The sequence below is a fragment of the Cnephaeus nilssonii genome, assembly GCF_951640355.1.
Source record: "Cnephaeus nilssonii genome assembly, chromosome: 9".
Lineage (NCBI taxonomy): Eukaryota > Metazoa > Chordata > Mammalia > Chiroptera > Vespertilionidae > Cnephaeus > Cnephaeus nilssonii.
This window is the reverse complement of record NC_137080.1, coordinates 76662757-76685639: the sequence shown is the minus strand read 5'-3', so window position 1 is coordinate 76685639 and position 22883 is coordinate 76662757. Positions and strand designations below refer to the sequence as shown.

The 22883-nt window shown below is 43.3% G+C and overlaps 1 protein-coding gene across 1 annotated transcript in view; it reads left to right on the top strand.

The window, feature by feature from the left end:
* The window catches only part of FBXO9 (F-box protein 9), a 33506-nt gene extending 22276 nt beyond the window's left edge, over window positions 1-11230 (top strand). Inside the window, exons 8-13 of the mRNA XM_079780972.1 lie at window positions 2851-2969; window positions 3190-3280; window positions 3959-4054; window positions 4384-4477; window positions 6395-6546; window positions 10601-11230. Of these exons, the coding sequence (XP_079637098.1) occupies window positions 2851-2969; window positions 3190-3280; window positions 3959-4054; window positions 4384-4477; window positions 6395-6546; window positions 10601-10709 (661 nt within the window). The 3' untranslated portion in view covers window positions 10710-11230. The remainder of the gene's footprint in view (window positions 1-2850; window positions 2970-3189; window positions 3281-3958; window positions 4055-4383; window positions 4478-6394; window positions 6547-10600) is intronic.
* The last annotated feature ends 11653 nt before the right edge of the window (window positions 11231-22883 follow it).

Sequence of the window (22883 nt, the reverse complement as noted above, 5' to 3'; positions counted from 1 at the left end):
GTTCAGAAGCTGTTCATTCAGTCCTCAGTTGTCATGCAGGAGTAATTATGTGTTTATTTGAGTTTGCTCATGGGAAGGGGTGGGTTCAGCATCCTCTAATGCCACCACCATTTTGGACCTCTCCCAGACTCATCTTTTAAAAGCATAAGTCATGTTCAAAACCCTGCAATGACCTCTATCTTTTTTTTTTCTTTACTGATTAATTGATTACATATGTGTCCTTATCCTCCCATTGGCTCCCCCCCCCCCACTCTTGCCCTCACCCCACTGGTGTCTGTGTACATTGGTTAGGCTTATATGCATGCATACATGTCCTTTGGTTGATTTCTTCCCCTTACCCCCACCCTCCCCTACCTTCCCTCTGAGGTTTGACGGTCTGATTGATGCTTCTCTGTCTCTGGATCTGTTTTTGTTCATCAGTTTATGTTGTTCATTATATTCCACAAATGAGTGAGATCATGTGATATTTATCTTTCTCTGACTGGCTTATTTCACTTAGCATAATGCTCTCCAGTTCCATCCATGCTATTGCAAATGGTAAGAATTCTTTTTTTACTGCAGCGTAGTATTCCATTGTGTAGATGTACCACAGTTTTTTAATCTACTCATCTGCTAATGGGCACTTAGGCTGTTTCCAAATCTTAGCTATTGTAAATTGTGCTGCTATGAACATAGGGGTGCATATATCCTTTCTGATTGGTGTTTATGGTTTCTTGGGATATATTCCTAGAAGTGGGATCACTGGGTCAAATAAGAGTTCCATTTTTAGTTTTTTGAGGAAACTCCATACTGTTCTCCACAGTGGCTGCACCAGTCTGCATTCCCACCAGCAGTGCACAAGGATTCCTTTTTCTTCGCATCCTCGCCAGCACTTGTCATTTGTTAATTTGTTGATAATAGCCATTCTGGCAGGTGTGAGATGATACTGCATTGTCGTTTTGATTTGCATCTCTCGGATAATTAGTGACTTCGAGCATGTTTTCATGTGTCTCTTGGCCTTCCTTGTGTCCTCTTTTTGAAAAGTATCTATTTAGATTCATTGCCCATTTTTTGATTGGGTTGTTTATCTTCCTTTTGTTAAGTTGTGGCATTCCCTGTAAATGTTGGAGATTAAACCCTTATCGGTGATAACATTGGCAAATATGTTCTCCCATGCAGTGGGCTTTCTTGTTGTTTTGTTGATGGTTTCTTTTGCTGACAGAAGGTTTTTATTTTGATATAGTCCCATTTGTTTATTTTCTCTTTGGTTTCCATTGCCCTAGGAGCTGTATCAGTGAAGATATGCTTCGGTATATGTCTGAGATTTTGCTGCTTGTGGATTCCTCTAAGATTTTTATGGTTTCCCATCTTATGTTTAAGTCCTTTATCCATTTTGAGTTTATTTTTGTGTATGGTGTAAATTGGTGGTCTAGTTTAATTTTTTTTGCATGTATCTGTCCAATTTTCCCAACACCATTTATTGAAGAGACTGTCTTGACTCCATTGTATGTTCTTGCCTCCTTTGTCAAATATTAATTGAGCATAGTGGTTTGGGTCGATTTCTGGGTTCTCTATTCTATTCCATTGGTCTATATGTCTGTTCTTGTGCCAGTACCAGGCAGTTTTGAAAAAAGTGGCTTTGTAATACAGCTTGATATCTGGTATTGAGATCCCTCCTACTTTGTTCTTCTTTCTCAGGATTGCTGTGGCTATTCGGGGTCTTTTTTATTCCAGATGAATTTTTGGAGAGTTCGTTCTAGGTCTGTGAAATATGCCATTGGTATTTTAATGGGGAGTGCATTGAATCTATAGATTGCTTTGGGTAGTATGGAAATTTTAACGATGTATATTCCACCAATCCATGAACATGGTATGTTCTTCCATCTGTTTATGTCTTCCTCTATCTCTTTTTTCAGTGTCCTGTAGTTTTCTGAGTACAGGTCTTTTACCTCCTTAGTTAAGTTTATTCCTAGGTATCTTAATTTTTTTGGTGCGATGGTAAATGGGATTGTTTTTTTTAATCTCTCTTTCTGTAAGTTCACTATTGGTGTATAAAAATGCCATATATTTCTTGGCATTAATTTTGTATCCTGCTACATTGCCAAATTCATTTATTTTTATTTATTTATTTATTTATTTATTTTTGCCAAATTCATTTATTAAGTCTAATAATTTTTTGATGGAGTCTTGAGGGTTTTCTATGTACAGTATCATGTCATCTGCGAATAATGACAGTTTTACGTTTTCTTTTCCAATTTGGATACCTTTTATTTCTTCTTCTTGTCTAATTGCTATGGCTAGCACTTTTAGAACTATGTCGAACAGGAGTAGTGAAAGTGGGCAGATGACCTCTATCTTACTTAATAGCCACTCCTACCTGTAACTAGGATCTCACCTGCCCCTGACTACCCCTGAAATTATGTAGTCTATACTTCACCTTGCTCACTTTGCTGCAACCATGTAGCCTTTTTTTGCTCCTTGTTAGAGCATACCAGCCACACACTCACCTGAGGGTCTTACACTTGCTACAGTTTCTGCCCAGGGTATTCTTCTTCATCACCTCCCAGAGAGGCCTCTCTCGGCCACTGTATCTAAAATAGTCTTTATTTTCCCACCACTACTTCTTTGTCTATTTACCCTGCTTTTGTTTGTTTTTGCACTGAGCACATTACCTGAAACTTTCTCTTTTCTTGCTTTCCCAACAGTAAAAGAGCAGGGCCTTTGTCCACCAATCTATCTCCAGACCCAGGACTATGCCTAGCAGGCACTCAACAAATACTTGCTGAATAGAAGCTGGCTGGTAGCAGGACCGTTTCTGCACATAGGGACTTAGCCTTTTACATATATTGATGTTGTACTTTTATTACTTAGAGACCCTGAAATATGGCGTTTGGCCTGCTTGAAAGTTTGGGGCAGAAGCTGTATTAAACTTGTTCCATACACATCCTGGAGAGAGATGTTTCTAGAAAGGCCCCGTGTTCGGTTTGATGGTAAGTTGAACCCTTTAGAACTCAAGAGAAATAGAGATTTATCATGTTGATTTTGATAAATACCCAGTCTTAGCTTTCTCTAACAGACCTAAGTATTATGAGCATATTTAAAGGAAACTACAATAAAAATGAAGCTAGACATGTTCTATATGATTTTAATTTTAAAATGTTTAAATTTATTATGTTCTTATTTCTTTAAAAAAATGTTTCTTTTTTATAGGAGTGTATATCAGTAAAACCACATATATTCGTCAAGGGGAACAGTCTCTTGATGGTTTCTATAGAGCCTGGCACCAAGTGGAATATTACAGGTACAACTGTAGTAAACTGAGTGAGTGAAAAATTCTCTCTCTCCCAAGTATTCATTAATTAGTTATTGGACATCTCTTCTCTGTAGCTTTTGCATTTATCCACAAATGGCCCTCAGTATTTTTATCCACCATTATAATAAGAATTGTACTCAACAGAACCAATGGGTTACTACAAATTTAACTCCTCCTAGCCTCTAACTCTAAGAATATTTTGCATTTTAGAGTTCTTCCTTGTCTTTTGCCCTTGGTGTACTCATTTGCCTTTTCCAATAGCTTGTGCTCTTATTCAGCCTTTTTCTTCATCAGCTAATACTGTCAGTGAGAAATAACTAGATATGTGAACTACTGTGTATTGTGAGATTCCATTTTTGTTTGACATTAGTGTTTTAGGAAAAAACATACAGAACTTTAATAGAGTATTATTTAATCTAACTTGTTTATTCAGTGAGTGAAACTAAAAGTTCAACAGTTCCCTATAAGGCAGATAATAAAATGCCTTTCGTTCTTTGTTGCTGGCCTCACAGGTTGTCAGTCATGTTTTAATGATGTTTGCCAGTCCTTTGGCCCATGGTATTTCCGTCTCGGTTTCACAGCTGTGGCTAGGTTGAGGTACAGTAGAGAAGGACGAGTTTTATACTTTGTGTGGTGTTTTTTGGTGTTCTGTTTCTGCTTACACAGGTACATAAGATTCTTTCCTGATGGCCACGTGATGATGTTGACAACCCCCGAGGAGCCTCAGTCCATCGTTCCTCGTCTAAGAACTCGCAATACCAGGTAGTGTTTTCCTATCGTTTTCTATCCAAGTCACATTTTATATGAATGTGTAGGTTAATGTAATCCTGTGTTTCCTTAACTTACTACTGGATGATTTAACAAACAGTCACTGGGTGGGCATTTGTGAAAAAGATCAATTCTGCACCTTTCCCCTGGAGAGTGTACTTCAGTGGGTCTCTGGGGCCTTGGAAACTAGGTTCACTCACATCCTAGCTGATTTCTTCTTGAGCAAGTTGCTTAAACACTATTAATAATCCATTACTTCCTACTTAAATACATGTAATAACTGATTAATAGACTTAGATTTAAAGTATATTTTTTATTTTTAGAACTGATGCAGTTCTACTGGGCCATTATCGCTTGTCACAAGATACAGACAATCAGACCAAAGTATTTGCTGTGATAACTAAGAAAAAAGAAGAAGTGAGTATACAAGGTTGAAATAGCAGTTTACTTTTTTTTTTTTTAATCCTCACCTGAGGATATTTTTCCATTGATTTTTAGAGAGAGTGGAAGAGAGAGGGAAAGACAGAGAGAAATATCGATATGAGAGAAACACATCGATTGGTTGCCTCCTGCACGCGCCCCGACCAGCGCCTGGGCTAGGAAGGGGCCCGGGGCCAGGGAGGAGCCTGCAACCGAGATACGTGCCCTTGACTGGAATCAAACCTGGGACCTCTCGGTCCGCAGGTCAGTGCTCTGTCCACTGAGCCAAACCAGCTAGGGCTACTTTTGAGTACCCTTTCATTCAAAGATTCTTGATTAGAAAGGGTCAAATAAAACTATTATACAAAATATATGTTGACTTATAGCATCTCTCTAAAGAGAACTGGAGGGTTTTCTAAAATGTGGTTATTTTTAATTGGATCAGCTTGTTTTTCTCCAAATGGTTTTTTTCTGGTCTAGGTTTTTCACATGTGAAAATGGAAAGCCAAAATATCCTGTAAAGTAACTAGTAAAATGATACCCGAATATGATTTTTTTGGCTTTTCTCATTTTGAATCATAGGGGGTTTTCTTCCTAAATTAGCTCAAATGAGTAATTCTTTCATAAGGATATTCATATAGAGAATTTCAATTTCTAATGGAAATAAGCTAATGTAAGATAATTCCTTCTTCCCATTTTTGCAAAAGAATGAAAATGCCAAGCAGATATGAAAATGCCAAGCAGATATGATCGCTGGATTATTACACTCTTGAGGGCTTTAAACTCTTAACAGATCAAGGACCTAATGTTCATTTTTACAACCTTTCTTCATGTGCAGTTTTTTAGTCCTGGTTAAAAACCATAATGAAGTCAGTTGTGAGGAAGTTACGATAATTACTAGCCTATTGCTTTTCTAAGTTGGTGTAGGATTTGAAAGAAGTTTCCCTTGTTCTGAATCTCCCTTCTCCAGCATTATGTGTCGAGATAGTCAGGGTAGGGTTCTCTGTGAGTTCTAGTCCTATCACCCTGTGGCCAACTGTCCTGGCTCCTCCTCCTGGCTCTGGTAGGCTTCTGAAATCTGGGGCAGCTTCTGCGGAGCAGAGATAGTTGCTGTAACAGTGACCTTGGCCATGAGTTTCCTGGGGTCAGAAATGGGGAATTGGTGAGCCCCTAGTTGTTTAGGTTTTATCTAATAAGACTTTAGGAACTCCCACGTAGAATGCCCATTTTCTCTTCATAATATGATAACAATGAAACCATATGTAGTGTTGATACTTTTGTGTTTTTAGCAGCAGTATTTGCAGAAGTGTGATTCTAATGAAGCTTGACACATTTATTTATCCATTGACGATTTTACTGTTATTGCAAAAAAAATAAGTTATACTCATGCTTTTTCTGCAGGCTTCACCAACTTATCATTTTCTCTCTTTAAAAATTCCCAAGTGTTTTTAAGTAGAAGGAAATACTAGTCTTTGAGATAGGAGGTAGAAGTCTTAATTCCGTTCTGAAACTGCTGTGTTAACTCAGCTGCCTGGGTCTTCATTCCTTTAGCTATTAAATAGCAATAATGCAATCATATTTAGTACATGAGGTTACTATGATGATTAGGGGAAAAAACCTTATGCTTTTCAAGACACTCATACACATTTGTATGTGATATCCAAAACAACTTTACTATGTACAGATGTTATGTTATTCTTGCATAATACAGGGGTGGGCAAAAATAAGTTTACAGTTCATATGGAGAAATATATAATACAAGAATAACAATAATGCAAGAATAAACTCTGTGTTTCACATACAACTGTAAGCCTCCTTTTGCCCTACCCAGTATATTCCAATAAATATTCTTCTAATAATGAAATCTCAGTGAAGTGAGGTTTCATTACAGTTCATGCACCTTTTCTTTTACAGAAACCACTTGACTATAAATACAGATATTTTCGCCGTGTCCCTGTCCAAGAAGCAGATCAGAGTTTTCATGTAGGACTACAGCTGTGTTCCAGTGGCCACCAGAGGTTCAACAAACTCATCTGGATACATCATTCTTGTCACGTTACGTACAAGTAGGTGAATGTAATAAAAATACCAAGGTTACAGAATAAATGTGTACTTCATGTCAGGCTTAGGAAATTCTCACATGATGTTAACCTGAGTTAACATTACAGAAGCAGAGTATAATATTACTTTGCAAACCCAGAAAGTGACCAAAAAGAAAAAAACTGAAAGTGGGCCAGGCATCCGTAGCTCACAGTGTCAGTGGGAACGTGGCTGGGCACCACTGCTTTGGAAATGAAAGTGGCATTCCATGAGTAGAATGATAGTCATTCTAAGCTGTTCATGTGTCGACTTATTCAGGGCAATTTTAAAACATCAGATTTTTTTCTTCTCCCATGTTTGTCTTACCATTTTTTACTTTTTTTCCATTTGGTTTATTCTCAGGGATTATACGCTGATTTAAATAAGTCTGCTAAAAAGATCTCTTGTATTCCAAAGCCAAATCTATTAGATAGTTCCTATATAGTTCTTTGTTCTATGAGTTAGGATTTTTTTTTTACATTTTATTTTATACTAGAGGCCCGGTGCACAAATTTGTGCGTGGGTGGGGTCCCGTGGCCTGGCAGGCAATCGGTGCCCATTGGGCTGTCTTGCCCAGTCCTGATCCGGGCTGGCCAGCTGAGGGGAGGGACCACGGGAGGTTGACCAGCTGTGGGAGGTTGGCTGTGGGAGTGCACTGACCACCTGGAGGCAGCTCCTGCGTTGAGTGTCTGCCCCCTAGTGGCCAGTGCGCATCATAGGGACCTGCTGACCAGTTGTTAGGTCCTTCCCATCGCTTAGGCTTTTATGTATAGATAACCATGCGTAATATCTTTAAATGTTCTTCAAAAACATTATTTTCAATTATTACCGGTATATTCCACCATTGTTTTATTCCTTATGTTCAAACATTTTATGAAAAATTTTAAACATATAGAAAAGTTGAAAGAATTTTACAGTGAAGTCTGCTATACCTGTTTTGTACACAGTATTATATTAGTTTCAGATGTACAATATAATTTGACATTTATATACCTTACAATGTGATCACTACACTAATTCTAGTAACCATCTGTCACCATGTAAACTTATCACAATATTACTGACTATATTCCCTTCATGTGTTCACCCATCCCCCCAACACCCTCCTTCCCCCTGGCAACTATCAGTCTGTTCTCTGTATCTATGAGTCTGTTACTATTTTATTTGTTTATATTATTTATATTCTACATATAAGTTAAACCATGTGGTATTGGTCTTTCTCTGTCTGACTTATTTTACTTAACATAATACCCTCCACATTGTTGCAAATTACAAGATTAAAAAAATTTTTTTAAATAATTTTTTTAACTACAGTTGACATTTTATTTCAGGTGTATAACAGTGATTATAGATTTATATAACTTATAAAGTGATCACCCTGATAAGTCTACACCATACATAGTTATTACAATATTATTGACTATACTTTCTTTGAGTACCTTATACCCCCATGACTGTTTTTAGAACTGGCAATTTATACATCTTACTCCCTTCCCCTTTTTTAACCCATCCTCCCAACCCCTTCCTATCTGGCAGCCATCCAAAAGTTCTCTGTATCTATGAGTTTGTCTCTGTTTTGTTCATTAGTTTATTTTGTTCTTTAGATTCCACATATAAGTGAAATCATATGGTATTTATCTTTCTCTGTCTGACTTCACTTAGCATAATACCCTAGATCCATCCATGTTGTCACAAATGGTAAGATATCTTTTTGTATGGCTGAGTAATATTCCATTATATATATGTATCATATCTTTATACATTTGTCTATGGACATTTAGGTTGCTTCCATATCTTGGCAGTTGTAAATAATGCTGTAGTGAGCATAGGGGTAGATATTTCTCTTTGAATTAGTGTTTCTCTTCAGATAAACACTTAGAAGTAGAATTGCTGAATCTTTGTCTCTTGTTACAGCCTTTGTTTTAAAGTCTGTTTTGTCTGATATAAGTATTGCTACCCCAGCTTTTTGTTATTGTTTCCATTTGCATGAAATATTTTTCCATCCCTTTACTTTCAGTCTTATAGACAGTATTGTTTTCTTATCCATTCAGTCACCCTATGTCTTTTGAGTGGAGTGTTTAATCCATTTACATTTAAAGTAATTATTGATAGTTATAGTTATGTGGTTATTGCCATTTTATTATTCATATTTGTTTCTTCTTAAAGAAGTCCCTTCAACATTTCTTGTTATGCTGGTTTGGTGGTGATGAACTCCTTTAGCTTTTTCTTATCTAGGAAGCTATTTATCTCTCCTTTGATTCTAAATGACAGCCTTAGTGGGTAGAGTAATCTTGGTTGTAGGTCCTTGCTTTTGATACTTTGAATATGTCATACCACTCCCTTCTGGCCTGCAAAGGGGCCCCCTGTACCCACACTATGGCTCTCACCCCTTGGTCCAGGCCTGATGGTTTCCTCAGCTCCCGTAGTGCTCTCACGGTTCCCCAACCTTCTTTCTGCGGTCTCTCTCTGTTTGTTGTGCAGAAGCTGCTCAGTTGACCCTCAGTTGTCTCTCAGGAGAATTGCTCCAATTATAAGTATTCAGTTGATATGTTCTTGGGAGTAGGTCTCAGCATCCTCCTATGCTGCCATCTTGGATCCTTGAGTTAGGATTTACCTGTAAGAAATCATTAATGAGCAGAGAGTATATGTGAAAAAGGAGCAGTACAGAAATAAGTAAAATTTTTAAAAGGAATTAATAAAATATCAGTTCATGTGGCTATTGAAGTTAAATGCTGTTGGAATCGAAAGAATATTTGTGTGTGACTGAAGCCTTTCCGTTCTAGTTGAATCCAAAATTCTGAGACAACACATTTTGAGATCACCTTCAATTAACCTATTTCACAACCTTGACCACCTTATTGAAAACTTTTTGGCCACATTTATATCTTACAAATAATTTTTTGTACTCATTTTTGGAAGGTCCTAGAAGTTTTCTTTTTTCTCACTTATCTCCTGTTTGTTTCTCTCAGTAACCTGTGGAATTTCTTTTTCTTTTCAAAGAAAGAAACCAAACCCAGAAGTAGAATCAAAGAAATGAAAAGCATCATGTTTTAGGAAGGAGAAAGAAAGATATTATAAGAGGCATTGTTTGTAGCTGCTAAGGTTCACGTTGATTTCCTTATCTATAATAATAAAAGAGTAATATGCTAATTAGACAGGATGTCCTTCCGGACGAAGCCTGGGCTTCGAGGGAAGCCCAAGTCCTGGGTGCCTGCCAGCGGCTGGAGGGAAGCTGGTGCCAGCAGCTGGGGGAAGGAAGGCCTACTCTTGCACGAATTTCATGCATCAGGCCTCTAGTAATATTTATAAAGGCACTTGAACTTTCTGCTTTTGTTTATTTCTCCTTTTGGGGAGAAAAATATAAAAGACTGTAGTAGTAGTATAACTTGTCATTTGCTTTCCTTCCCTCCCATCTGTAATTATGTTGTTGCTCATACAAATATTAAATTCTATTCTAGGATTATAATTCTTTCTAAATTACATTTTAACAATAGCCTTAAAATGTCTATTGCTTTTGACTTAGAAATTCTACTCTTTGGAATATGTCTAAAGGACATAATAAAAAATAACACATTTTTAATTGCCTAGTACTGAAAACAACCTATATCTCCAACAAAAGGGGAATTAAGTAAATTGTGGTATAAGCAGACAGAGAAATATTATGCAGCCACTAAAAATGTCTTCTGAAGAGTATTTAATGATGTTAGGAAATGCATATGTCATGATGTTAAATGAAAATAGCAGGATAACTAATAGAGTGTGATCTCAATAGGAAAACTTGATAGGTTGATGTGTTTAGAAAAAACACTGGATAAAGGTGTTTTGTATTGCTGTATCTGAGTGATAGAATTATGAGTGACTTCTTTTTGGTACTTTGCTAAATTTTTAAAATTTTCAACGAGCCTTTATTTAAAATTTACTGAGATATATTTAAAAATTTTTTAAGGCTAAAATATAAAATAACCCTCCTCTAGAAATATGCAAGGATTTTAAATGAGTTGAAATTTCCTGGTAACTTGTAATTTTGTGCATTATTTCCAGGTCAACTGGTGAGACTGCAGTCACTGCTTTTGAGATCGACAAGATGTACACTCCCTTGTTCTTTGGCCGAGTGAGGAGCTACACTGCTTTCTCAGAGAGGCCTCTGTAGAGCCTCGTGCCCAGTCCTCTGTCAGTGTTGCATGAATGAAAGCATATAGTGCAAAAGAGCACCTAAGTTATAAATGTACATATAGATATATATATCTGGAATTGGAACTTATTTTACATTGTTGGAGTTCTTTTAAGAGAGTATAAATTGATTATTATTATTTTTTAATTTAAAGGGATAGTTGATTCTAGGGTGTTTTGTTTTAAAATTAAAAAGTTGATATTAGACGTTGTTTAAACACATTTTTGTTGTGAAAAACCTTAATATGAGCTTTACATCATGCCCTTTTTCAAGCAGATTTCTGTCACATCAGTCTGTTGCCTGAGCATTCCAGTATTCAAGTGGTCAGGGGAGAGCTTTACTGGATAAGCATTTCTTTCACGCATGGCATACTGTTTTTACACTAAAGGCTCAACATGTGAAAATGTGTTCTGGATTTGTTTGAAACAGTTTGACTAATAGAGATTATAAATAAATGTTTCTTTCAAGAAAATTGATTTGGATGGCCTCTTTTAAACATCAGAATAATAAACAGTCCCAGGGTAGGGAGCAAAGGCTTAAGAATCACTGCCTCATTTCATCATTGGTTTTTATATGCAGGCTAGAGCTCTCTGCACTCTGACCTCATCCATTAACTGAGAAAGAATGAATCTCTCAGCACTGGAAGACTTCAACAAGATCAAACAGTCATCTTCATTCTTAAAAGAACAGTAGAGGATCATATAAACGCAGGCTAACTCTTTTTCCAGAACTAAGGTTGGGAAAGAGCTAGCCATTAAGTAAACTACGTTACCCCCCTAGTAACAACACTAGTAGAATTTCAGAGTTTGTGTCTGGCAGTCCTACCAGATTCAGATTTCTTTTTGTGATTCAAATACAGCTAGAGTCAGTAATCATGTATTTTCAGAAATCATTATCTGCCGCCACAATTGCTTTCATATCGATGTTAAAAGGCACTTCATACATCCTTACAATGCAGTATGGGATAGGCCTTTTTAAAAGCCAATACATGCCCAGCCAGTGTTGCTCAGTAGTTGCGGTCACAGTTCTATTCCTGGTCAGGGCACGTGCCTAGGTTTTGGGCTCAATCCCCAGTAGGGGGCGTGCAGGAGGCAGCCGGTCAGTGATTCTCATCATTGATGTTTCTATTCCTCCTTCACTCTCCTTTTCTCACAAATCAACAAGAACATTTTAAATAAATACATAGCCAATACATGTTATGTTAAAGATGAAAGTTAAGCATGTTTAGTTTGGGTGTGTACAGAAAGAAGAGTTCCACTGAGGTTGGCTCTCTGCAGCAATCCGATGTGACATGTTCCTTGAATTAGAAAAGGGGAAGATGAGACATGTCTAAGATAAGGCAGCTCTTCATGACATAACTATTAGTTTTGATACACACATTAATAAAACATCTGATTAGGACATAGTCAAGTATAGCTAGAAAAATATTCCTAAGGAGAGTGGAATTTGAAGATTCTGTTGATTTGCCACCTGTCCTAGATTAATGACCTGTGGCTGACAGCCAGTGGATACCAAGTTCAAAGGTTCCTTCATGTCCACTAAAGCAACTTTCACTTATTTCACTTAGAAAGCTGAAAAAATTTTTTTCATATTTTTTGGTATATTTAAATTAATACAAAAGCAATATGTATTTCTTGTGAGATTAGAATATGCAATGATTAAAAAAATGAAATAGTCGTAACACCCAAAAGAGCAAATCAACTCAACTGATCCCCAACTGGCAGTAAAGCAGCACACTGGCATGGTAAGGCGCAGCAGGAAGGATGCCTCATCAGCCCTGGGACTCAGGAATGCCAGACATCTACCCAGGAGGTAGGAGAGTGGAGGGAAAACAGCCTCTCTGCTCAAAGACCTACAGATACTGACACAAGCGCCTCCACAGGACAGGTTCCATCCTTCTCTGTCAATAAGCCACTCCCACCCCCACACACCTGCTCCAGTCAGCATTTAGGGCCTCATCCTCTCTAATAAAATGGTAATATGCAAATTAACCATCACTCCGTTACATAAGCCACACCCACCAGCCAATCAGGGCGAGTATGCAAATTAACCCCCATCCAAGATGGCTACAGCCACAGAGAGCAAGGTTTCCCAGGCAACAGAGCAAGCCAAGCTTTCCCATAGCTGTTGCAGGCCTAAGCCTCCACTCAAGCTACAAAGTTTCAATTATAGAAGGTAAACAAATTAAAACAAATGGCGGCAGAATGGAGCTTGAGAGAGCAGGCCAGGGTTGCTGGCGGCAACAGGGGAAGCAAAGCTTTCCGCACACCCTGGCCAGGCTCACCCGCTTAAGGCAACAAAGTTTCAATTATAACTCCAACACAAATGGCTGCCGTCTCCGAGGGAGCCCCAGGCTTGGATCCGCTCCAGGCTACAAAGTTTCAATTGTAGAAGGAAAATAAATTCCAGATACCAGGCCTCCGCTTGGGTTGCCAGGGGGCGTGGCCGGCCTGCAAACCACCACAGACCCCTCGCTCAGGCCGCCCCACGCCCCAAGGGAACCCCACCCTGATCCGGACACCCTTCAGGGCAAACCAGCTGGCCCTCACCCGTGCACCAGGCCTCTATCCTATCTAATAAAAGAGTAATATACAGATTGATCATCACTGCAACACACAATATAGCTGCCCCCATGTGGTCAAAGATCCTTCCCCCATGTGGACACAAGATGGCCACTACAAGATGGCCAGCAGGGGAGGGCAGTTGGGAGGCACCTGGCCTGCAAGGGAGGGCAGTTGGAGGTGATCAACCCTGCAGGAGAGGGCAGTTAGGGGTGACCAGGCTGGCAGAGGAGGGAAGTTGGGGGCAAACAGGCTGGCAGGGGAGCAGTTAAGCATCAACCAGGCTGGCAGCGGAGTGGTTAGGGGGTGATCAGGCTGGCAGGCAGAAGCGGTTAGGGGCAATCAGGAAGGCAGGCAGGCAAGCAGTTGGGAGCCAGCAGTCCTGGATTGTGAGAGGGATGTCCGACTGCCCATTTAGGCCCGATCCCACCAGGATCGGGCCTAAACGGGCAGTTGGACATCCCTCCAGGAGTCCCAGATTGGAGAGGGTACAGGCTGGGCTGAGGGACAACCCCCCGCTGTGCACGAATTTCATGCACCGGGCTTCTAGTCCTATATAATAAAGAGGTAATATGCTAATTGACCATCACTCTGTCACAAGGATAGCTGCACCCACAGCTGAAGCCAAGTTCCCATCAGGAGCCTTAACGAGCAATCAGCAGGGACCTGAGGCTACGCCCTCCCCTGCCCCCGTGGGGCTTGACAGGGGACCTCAGGCTGCACCCCCTGCCCTGGCGTCAGGCTGGGGGACCTCAGGCCGTGCCCCCTGCCCCGGCACCAGGCCAGGGGACCTGGGGCCATGCCCCCCCGCCCAGCAGGACTTGACGGGGGACCTCAAGGTGTGCTTCCCATCCTGGTGCTGGGCTAGGGGACCTAAGGCTGCTCCCCCTGCCCCAGCGCCAGGCCGGGGGACTTCAGGCCGCACCCCCCGCCCCGGCACCGGGCCAGGGGACCTGAGGCTGCACCCCCCTGCCTGGGTGGGCTTGACAGGGGACCTCAGACCGTGCTCCCCACCCAGTGGGGCTTGACAGGGGACCTCAAGGTGCACCCCCAGTGCTGGGTCGGGGGAACTCAGGCCACACCCCCCGCCCAGCAGGGCTTGACGGGGGACCTGAGGCTGCACCCCCCTGCCAGTGGGGCTTGACGGGGGAACTGAGGCTGCGCCCCCCCCTCCTGGCGGGGCTTGACAGGGAACTTCAGGCCATGCCCCCCACCTGGCGGGGCTTGATGGGGGACCTCAAGGCATGTCCCCCACCCTGGTCTGGGCTGGGGGACCTCAGGCCACGCCCCCCGTCCTAGCGCTGGGCCAGGGGACCTGAGGTTACGCCCCCTGCCAAGCGGAGCTTGACAAGGGTGGGACTGGCCGGGTCTGGATCTAGCCCAATTGGGGGGGGGGAGGGGGCTGGCCGGGTCTGGGTCTCACGTGATTTTGAGGTGCATGTGGGTGGGTGGGGACTTTACTCTGGGTCCCATGGTGTGCCCCAGACTCTGACAGGAGGAAGGTTTTCATATACATTTTACTAATTTTCTTTCATCTCTGACACTTCTATTATAGAGAAAGGGCGAATAGCAATATTAAATTATTTCCTCTAATTAATCCCCTTTTAATGTGCACGAATTTCATGCACCGGGCCACTAGTCTACATATATAAAAAGCCAGCGACCGGAATGCCAGAACGACCAATTGCTACAATGCCCACTGTGGCCAGCAAACCAGCCTGATGCGGGGGGGTTGGGGGGGGGCTGGTTGGCCAACCTCCCGCGGCCCCTCCCCCTGGCCAGCCCCGCCCCCGATCAGTCCCCACCACCCTGATCAGGGGTGGGGCTGGCTGGCCCACCACCCACAGCCCCTCCCTACAGCCTGCTCCACCCCCAATTGGGGGCGGGGCCCACCAGCCAATTGCCTGTGGCCCCTCCCCCAGTCAGCCCGGCCCTGATCTGCCCCGATTGGGGTTGGGCCAGCAGGATCCCACCAATGCACGAATTCATGCACTGGGCCTCTAGTTTGTAAATAACACTTGAATAAAGCTGTTGGAAATTTTTAAGAGTTTATATGTGTTAAGTCTAGAGCAAAAGGTTTTAAGTTTATAGTTGTTACGCATTTTATTCACAACACATAGGTATTACTGTCCCATTTTATAAATAAGAAAATTGACATTAAGAGTTTAAATAAACTTGCTCAAGCTCACCTGTTACTGAGTGGTAGAGCAAGGCTGACTCTAGAACCCTTGCTCGTAGCCAGAGCCAGGAGTCCAGTTCTAAAGGAATCTCATAAAAACTCAACCATGAGCCCTACCTGGCTTGGCTCAGTGGATAGAGCGTCGGCCTGCCGACTGAAGGGTCCCAGGTTTGATTTTGGTCAAGGGCATGTACCTTGGTTGCGGGCACATCCCCAGTAGGGGGTGTGCAGAAGGCAGCTGATCGATGTTTCTCTCTGATGGATGTTTCTAACTCTCTATCCCTCTCCCTTCCACTCTGTAAAAAAATCAATAAAAATAAAAATAAACTCAACCGTGATTCCCACTGGAGCTGAACCAATGGCTTAGACCAGCACTGCCCAGTTCAAACATAATTTTGAGATTTCTAGAGCCACCTTACCAAAAAATAAAGTGAAACAGGTGAAATTAATTTTAGTAATATACTTTGATCCAAGTGTATCCAAAATAATACCATTTCAACATGTAATCAATATAAAAATTGCTAATAAATTTTTAAAACTCCTTAGATTCTATATCTTTGGAATCTGGAGTGTAACTTACAATTGCAGCACATCTCAATTTGGGTTGGCTATATTTTAAGTACCTGATATATGTGGCCAGTGGCCGCCATAAGGGACAGGCACATCATGCACAAGAAAGTGTGAGCAAGATGATTTGTGCCAAACTCAGCCCTTGCAGTTTCTCGACTTGTGCAGTTGGCCACAGGGTAAACCAAGCATCGAATCAGTTAATTCCCACGTAATCTAAGTCTCAGCACCTCTTAACCCATTCCCTGACTCCACCAGAAAGTGTCCTTTGTTTCCAAAATACCCACCTTACCTCTATCCCAGCAGTTACTCCATTCCACTCGCAATCTTTTACATGTCAGTGTCCCTCCACCAAACTCTGGGTTCTTTGAGGACAGAGAGCATTCTTTTTAAATTCCTGATTTCAAAGCACCTGTGTGTTGGGAACATTAAGTCAAAAAATCCCTCAGGAGCACTGGACCCATTCCAGGAGTCTGCCCCATGCTAGCTTTATTGAAATAAATGAGTGAAAGCATGCTTTTGCCACTAGGTGGCACTCTTGTCTCACACCTTTGTTTTTGCTTCTATTCTTCCTTGTCAGGGCTGGGGGAAGCTGGTTTTCACATTCACAAGAAAACAGGAGCACCCAAATCCTTATGAGTGGCCTTCAACGATAAAAATGATGGGATCTAAGAATTAAGGAGTATATCCAAAATGAAATGCCATGTTGGTGACAGAGCGCTGACCCCTGCCATGCTGAGCTCAATAACTAACCAAGGAACCCAGTTTTCTTGGCCAGATTTTCTTCTCTAGTTAACCTTGGCTGAGGGAGGAAATTGAATACAGTATCTTATTTTCGATGAATAGGAAAGGGATCTCAGGATAAATCTTCTAGAGGTTTGCAGGGGGCTAGGGAAGATGGGAAGGGGCAGAAGAGAGGCCAACTGTTCCCATTTGACAAGCAAATGGTCTGATTTGTGACTTTTTTAATACTTGAAAGGTCCCCAGGCCCTGCTTCCCATAGTCTTCTGCCCAGGGCAGAGATTGTGTACATCATTATTAAATCCACCTAAAGCTTGCATATCTGCACTTTCTTCTTGTGACTCTGATGGACATTTTGCCATGGAAAACAAATTCCCCAAAGCGTGCAAAATTGTTCTAAGAATATCGTGTGTGTGTGTGTGTGTGTGTGTGTGTGCGCGCGCGCGCGGGGTTGGGGGTGGGGGGATAGTGTGAAAATGTCATCAGCAGCATAGGCTTCTTTCTGACAAAATGGATTTCTGTGCAGACTAACTTTTCCTAAAACACTGGAATATTTATTGTGTGCAGTAAGTTGAAACCAGGTTATAAGCAAGGTGACCATGTAGTCAACTTACTATCAAAATCAGGACACTCTCTAGGAGGAGGAGGAGTGTGTTTTGTAATTACACTGACAATGAGCAGAACCCTGGCTGTCCTGGGCAAACTGGGATGCACGGTCACTCTAAGTACAAGGCATTTCCAGGGCCCTACACCAGCCATTCATCAGCTTTAAGTTGGGATGAGCATTGTTTGTTCTGCTCTGGCTATTTTTCTGCCTCCTGCCAGAAAAGAAGAAAATGCCCTTGGTGTTCCCCAGGGCATGAAGACAACTGCCCTTGGACATGGCTGATTTCCCTCAGAATACTCAACCTCTGCGTCGGCTAACAGAGACTTTGGTGCCAGGAATCTACAGCATGAAAAAGCACTGCATCCGTGTTTTCTACTTTCCTCATATCTGTTCTTCAGTCTGATTTCTCTCCTGCCTGGCCGATTATTCCCAGGCCTGGACCTATAAAACCAGGTTAGTGTGGACAGTGGCTAAGAGGTATCTTCCCCTTGCATTATAACTCCCATTTCCCTGAGGTAGTTGGCTAGAAGCAAAGTTTCCCCTCCTCCCTCATCCCTTCTCCATTCCCATCTGCGAGGCACTCCCCTATGTGATCACCTAGTAGAGTGGGTTTACTGGGAACACTGAGAGGTAAGGAACCAGCTGCGTTGTGTGGTGCAAAAACCACAAATTGGATCGAAGGACCTGACCTCAGAGGGCCTAGCACAGAGCCTGACATGTAGTAGATGCTCGATAAATGCGAGCCAACCTCCGAACAGACCATCAGAACTTGAAGGGAGAAGTGAGGAAGTCGCACAAAACCGTAGAAAGACCCTGGGCTTGGGAGTTGGAGAGCCCTGGGCTTGAGCTTCCACCCTTACCAGCACTCAGTATCTTAGTCGAAGCACTAACACCTGAAGCCTTATTTATAAACTGGGGATAATGATAACTGCCTTGCAGGGTTGCTGTGACAACAAAACAGTGCACATGGTACATAACTGGTCCTCTCTCTCCGGAAACTATTATTAGGTAGGATTATCTAAGAGAACAGTAACGCTCAGGTGAGTGGGGAAGACAGTTCTATGACTGGGAGCCTCCAGAAGGAAGATTCTATAATCGTAAACCTTGAGAAAAAAACAAACAAAACCACTAAGACTATACGTGTGACCTATCTCAACTGGGTAGTTCATTCAAGAAATCCCCTTCCACCAGGGCAAATTGAAGACTGGGCGTGATCGATTGGTGGACCTTGAGAAAGATTCTGCTGTGGAGTCTGAACTCAGGAGGGAAGCGTGCCATGACATTGATTTCTGATGCCTGCTCTGGGCACAGAATTGGGGGCACATAATTACCCTCTCTCTGCTCCTCACTGACCAATGGATACAGACAAGACTCGGGAAGTCTAGAGCAGCATCAGGCTTTGGGTAGCTTCCGGGAAATAAACAGAAGGCCCATACAAAGAGAAAGGTGTGGGGGTTCGTGGGAAATCCTTGATAGCGTGTTAGGAAAATTTCAGGATTTCCTAATTCTATACAGGAATGGCCTGCCTACTTCTTCCCAGAAGGGCCTGAGAAATTACCTGGAAGAGTCCAGAGAAAATTGGGAATATTAAGAAGCCCACAGAGCCAAGTTAAAGAGCAGGAGGAGAGGGACAGCATGAAAGGGTGTGAGGTAAAATGAAAGTAAAGGCCCGACCTTGTCCTTTAAGAAGCACAAATTTATAACCCTGGAGCCAAAACGGCCAAGAGCAAGAAGGCTTTGAATGTCCCTAAATTCTGTGTTCCTCCCATCACCCCAAATGGCCTTTCCCTAATTGCTAAATTAGATGCTTCTCTAATCTTGAGAAGAATTGAGTAAGATAAAGTGCAGGCTGGCTCTTACTTAACGAAAGAGTAAGGCAGATGACCTTTCTAAGGGCCATGGAGACTATAAATAGAACATCCCTGTTCCTAGCCCTCTTCACCCACCTCCTCCAACTCAACAAGAAAGAGAAGTACCTGAAGCAGAAACAATAGTCTCAGAGCAGGCCCGAGTTTGGAAAAATAATTTAAAGAACCTGAAGCGTCAGGGGAAATGTAAAGGTCAACAAATTTTGTCTTAAGTAGAAACAAGTTTTGGAACAGGCTTTTCTTCTTCTCCTACCAAGACCGTCAGGAAGCGGGTTTCTCTGAGTGTGAGGACAGTCCCCCATGGGGCTGCCTTGTTGCTTGTACCCTTCAGGGACAACCATCCTGGAGGGAGTGTGGGACAGCTCTCTCCCTAATCCTTCTGGGACAGGAATGCTCCTTTTCCTTATCGTCCTACATTCCCCATGGACACAGCAGAATGGGAAGCATCTCTGAATTTTCCAAACTTTAAAAAAAAATTACTGAAAAGTAAAGTTTACGGAGCCTGGCTCAATTTGAAAAGATACAGGTTTAAGACTCCATTCTTTCTTGTATTATTCTTTTCAGAAAATATACATTTCAACACTCTCCTCCCCCCCCCCCCCCCCCGATTATAGAATTAATATACCCATTTTGGAAAGTTCAGAGAGGCATTCTAGGTGTTTCCTTGCCGGTTTTTCACCAGGAGCAGTACTGGCAGGGTTTGGGATGGGGAGGTAAGAGTGAGCGGCCACAGGGTGAGAAATGGGGTGATGGAAAGTGGACGTTTGTGAGCAAGGTGTAACTTGAATGCGTTATGATTGTCGATGTGGTAACACTCATTGTTGGACGGGGGAATGATCTGGTGAAGATTAGACTTCTACAATGTGTCCTTGCAGGTAGCTGGGTCTCTCACCAACTACAGCCACTGTTTTTCACGTTTGAGAAACACTGTCTTTCAAAGCCTCGTTTCCTCATCGGTACAGTGGGGAGACTTCCGTTGGCCCCAGATACAGTGTGTAGTTCCCTGCAAAGCAGAGATGAGACGATTCTATTAAGGCCTATGCATTGCAGCACATAAAGACAGTGCCATTAAACCTTACACATGGGAAGATGTGGTCAAGGGGGTGAATTGTCAGGATGTTGTAGGCACCTGGAGAAAACAGTAGACATATACCGACCACCTGATTTAGTGTGATGGGGGAATGCAGAGGGAGAAGTCTGAGGGGGAAATCAGCTAAGATGAGCTGACTCCTGATCACTGAGCGATTCCCTGGGAATCTCTGCGCAGTCAGTCCTGGGAAGATGTGGTCAAGGGGACTCATCGTTAGAGTGTCGCAGGCGCCGTGAGAAGACGGTAGATACACTGACCAGGAGACGAGGCAGTGCTTTCCAGAAAGACTACCCCTTTGCCGTCAGCGACTCCTCGGATTGAAACCACCTCTTTTCAGTGGCCCCAGGTACTGCCTTTCACAAAAGCCTGAGTTGAGGTGGGTCCTATGTGTGAGGAAAGGAACCAACCAGCAGACCTTTAGGACTTAGGGGACTCAGAGGGGCAGGTGCCTTTCAATGAGGAGACAGAGAAGCAGGGCTGTTCCTCACTCGCCAGCCACGTGGATTTGAACCCACGTCTCCCAGTTCCTCTCTCTCTGGGTTTCTCAGCCTCAGTACTGTTGGCACTTGGGGCTGGATGGTTCTTTGTTGGGGTGGGAGGGCGAGCTTTTCTGTCCACTACAGGATGTTTGGCCTTGACCCACTAGATGCCAATAGCAACCTCCCTGCCAGCTGTGACAACCGAAACGTACTTTATGCATTGCTAAATATCACCCTCACCTGTGGCCTGTTGAGAACTCCGGAGTCACCCTGAAGGAAGGAGAACTAACCAGAAGGCTTGAACAAGTTTGCCGGCAGTTGGAGAGATTGTTTCAGGGACAGCCTTCCTTTGGGGGTCAAACTCACTCACCATCAGGCCCAGCTAAAACGTGGCTCATGTTTGCTGAAATGTATTATCTTAGGCTCCGATGACCAGTTCCTTCGCCCTGGATCTGACCCAACACTCTGCAAAGTCTCTGTGTGACGTTTTCCTGTCTTCCCTGGCTCTGGGAGAGCTTTCCGCCCCGTAGTCTGGCGTCTGTAGACCGGGGCCAGCCCGCGTGCACCGGCTCCACCGTGTCACTGAAATGTTACAGACGAGCTCCAGCCCCACCCCGGGCCTCCTCGCTTCAACCTTCTCCACTCAACACCATCCCCACGGATGGCTGTGCTTTGTCTCCCGGTCAATTTCATCCTCAGCTGTTGTGTTAGTTTTCTTTTACTGCTGCAACGAATTACTGAAAACTTCGGGACTTAAAAGAACACCAATGTATTAACTTACAGTTCTGGAGTTCAGCAGTTTGACAGGGGTCTCGCTGGCCTAAAGTGGAGGTGCTGGCAGGGCAGCGTCCTCCGCAGGGTCTAGGCGAGAATCCCTCCCTTGCCTTTTCCAGGCTCTAGTCTAGAGGCTGCCCACACTCCTTTTGTCTGGCGCCCCTCCTTGTTTTTCAAAGCTGACAGCAATGCACCTCGCTGACCACTCTTCTGGTCCCGCCTCCCTCCCCCCTCTGACCATAGGTGGGAAAGGTTTTCTAAGAACCAATGTGATTCGATTGGGCCCACCTGGGTAATCCAGGCAGCCTCCCCATCTTCAAGTCCTTAGCTTCACCACGTCTGCAAAGCCCCTTTTGGCCACAGAAGGCTTTGCCACAGTCCTAGCGGTTAGGACATGGACATCTTTGGGGGTGGAGGTCCAGCATTCTTCCTATCACAGCTGTGGACACTGCCTGGGCTCAACCAGCCTCAGACTCCATGCCTCCACTCCTCCCGCTCTGAGTGCGGGTGGCTAGCTCGCTGTTTTCAGAAGGCGGCGTCATTGGGTGGGTATCAGCCTCAGCACAGCGATTACACCACCCAGCGTCACCCATTTAGTCCATCTTCCCTCCGTCGCCTGAAGATGAGTTGGGCCACATCCACCAGCCCCCAGTCCCTTTCCTCTGGGGCCCAGAAATACGAAACTGCAGGCCTGACTCCCCAGGAGGAGGGTCTAGAGCAGTGGTTCTCAACCTTCCTAATGCCGCGACCCTTTAACACAGTTCCTCATGTTGTGGTGACCCCCAACCATAACATTATTTTCGTTGCTACTTCATAACTGTAATTTTTGCTACTGTTATGAATCGTAATGTAAATATCTGTGTTTTCCGATGGTCTTAGGCGACCCTGCTAGCGGTTCTCAACCTGTGGGTCGCAACCCCACAGGTTGAGAACCGCTGCTGTAGAGCCTAAGACCATCGGAAAACACAGATATTTACATTACGATTCATTAACAGTAGCAAAATTACATTTACCCTTCCTCTCTTCACCACCCAGAACAGCCCAGGTGGCTCTGGACCAGCTGTGTCTCCTATTGGCCAGCACCACGTGGAGAGGGTTGTGCCAGCCCACCTGCCACACATCTGTGTCTCTCCCACACTGCATCCTGTCTCTACTCACTACAAGACACCCAGGGCCATAGACTGGCTTATGGAAACTGGACAATGATGAGCAAACACATCTATTAACTCATTGGGTCCTCACAATGACCTATGGAGTAGGTGCTACCGTCCTTTCTCACAGGTGGGG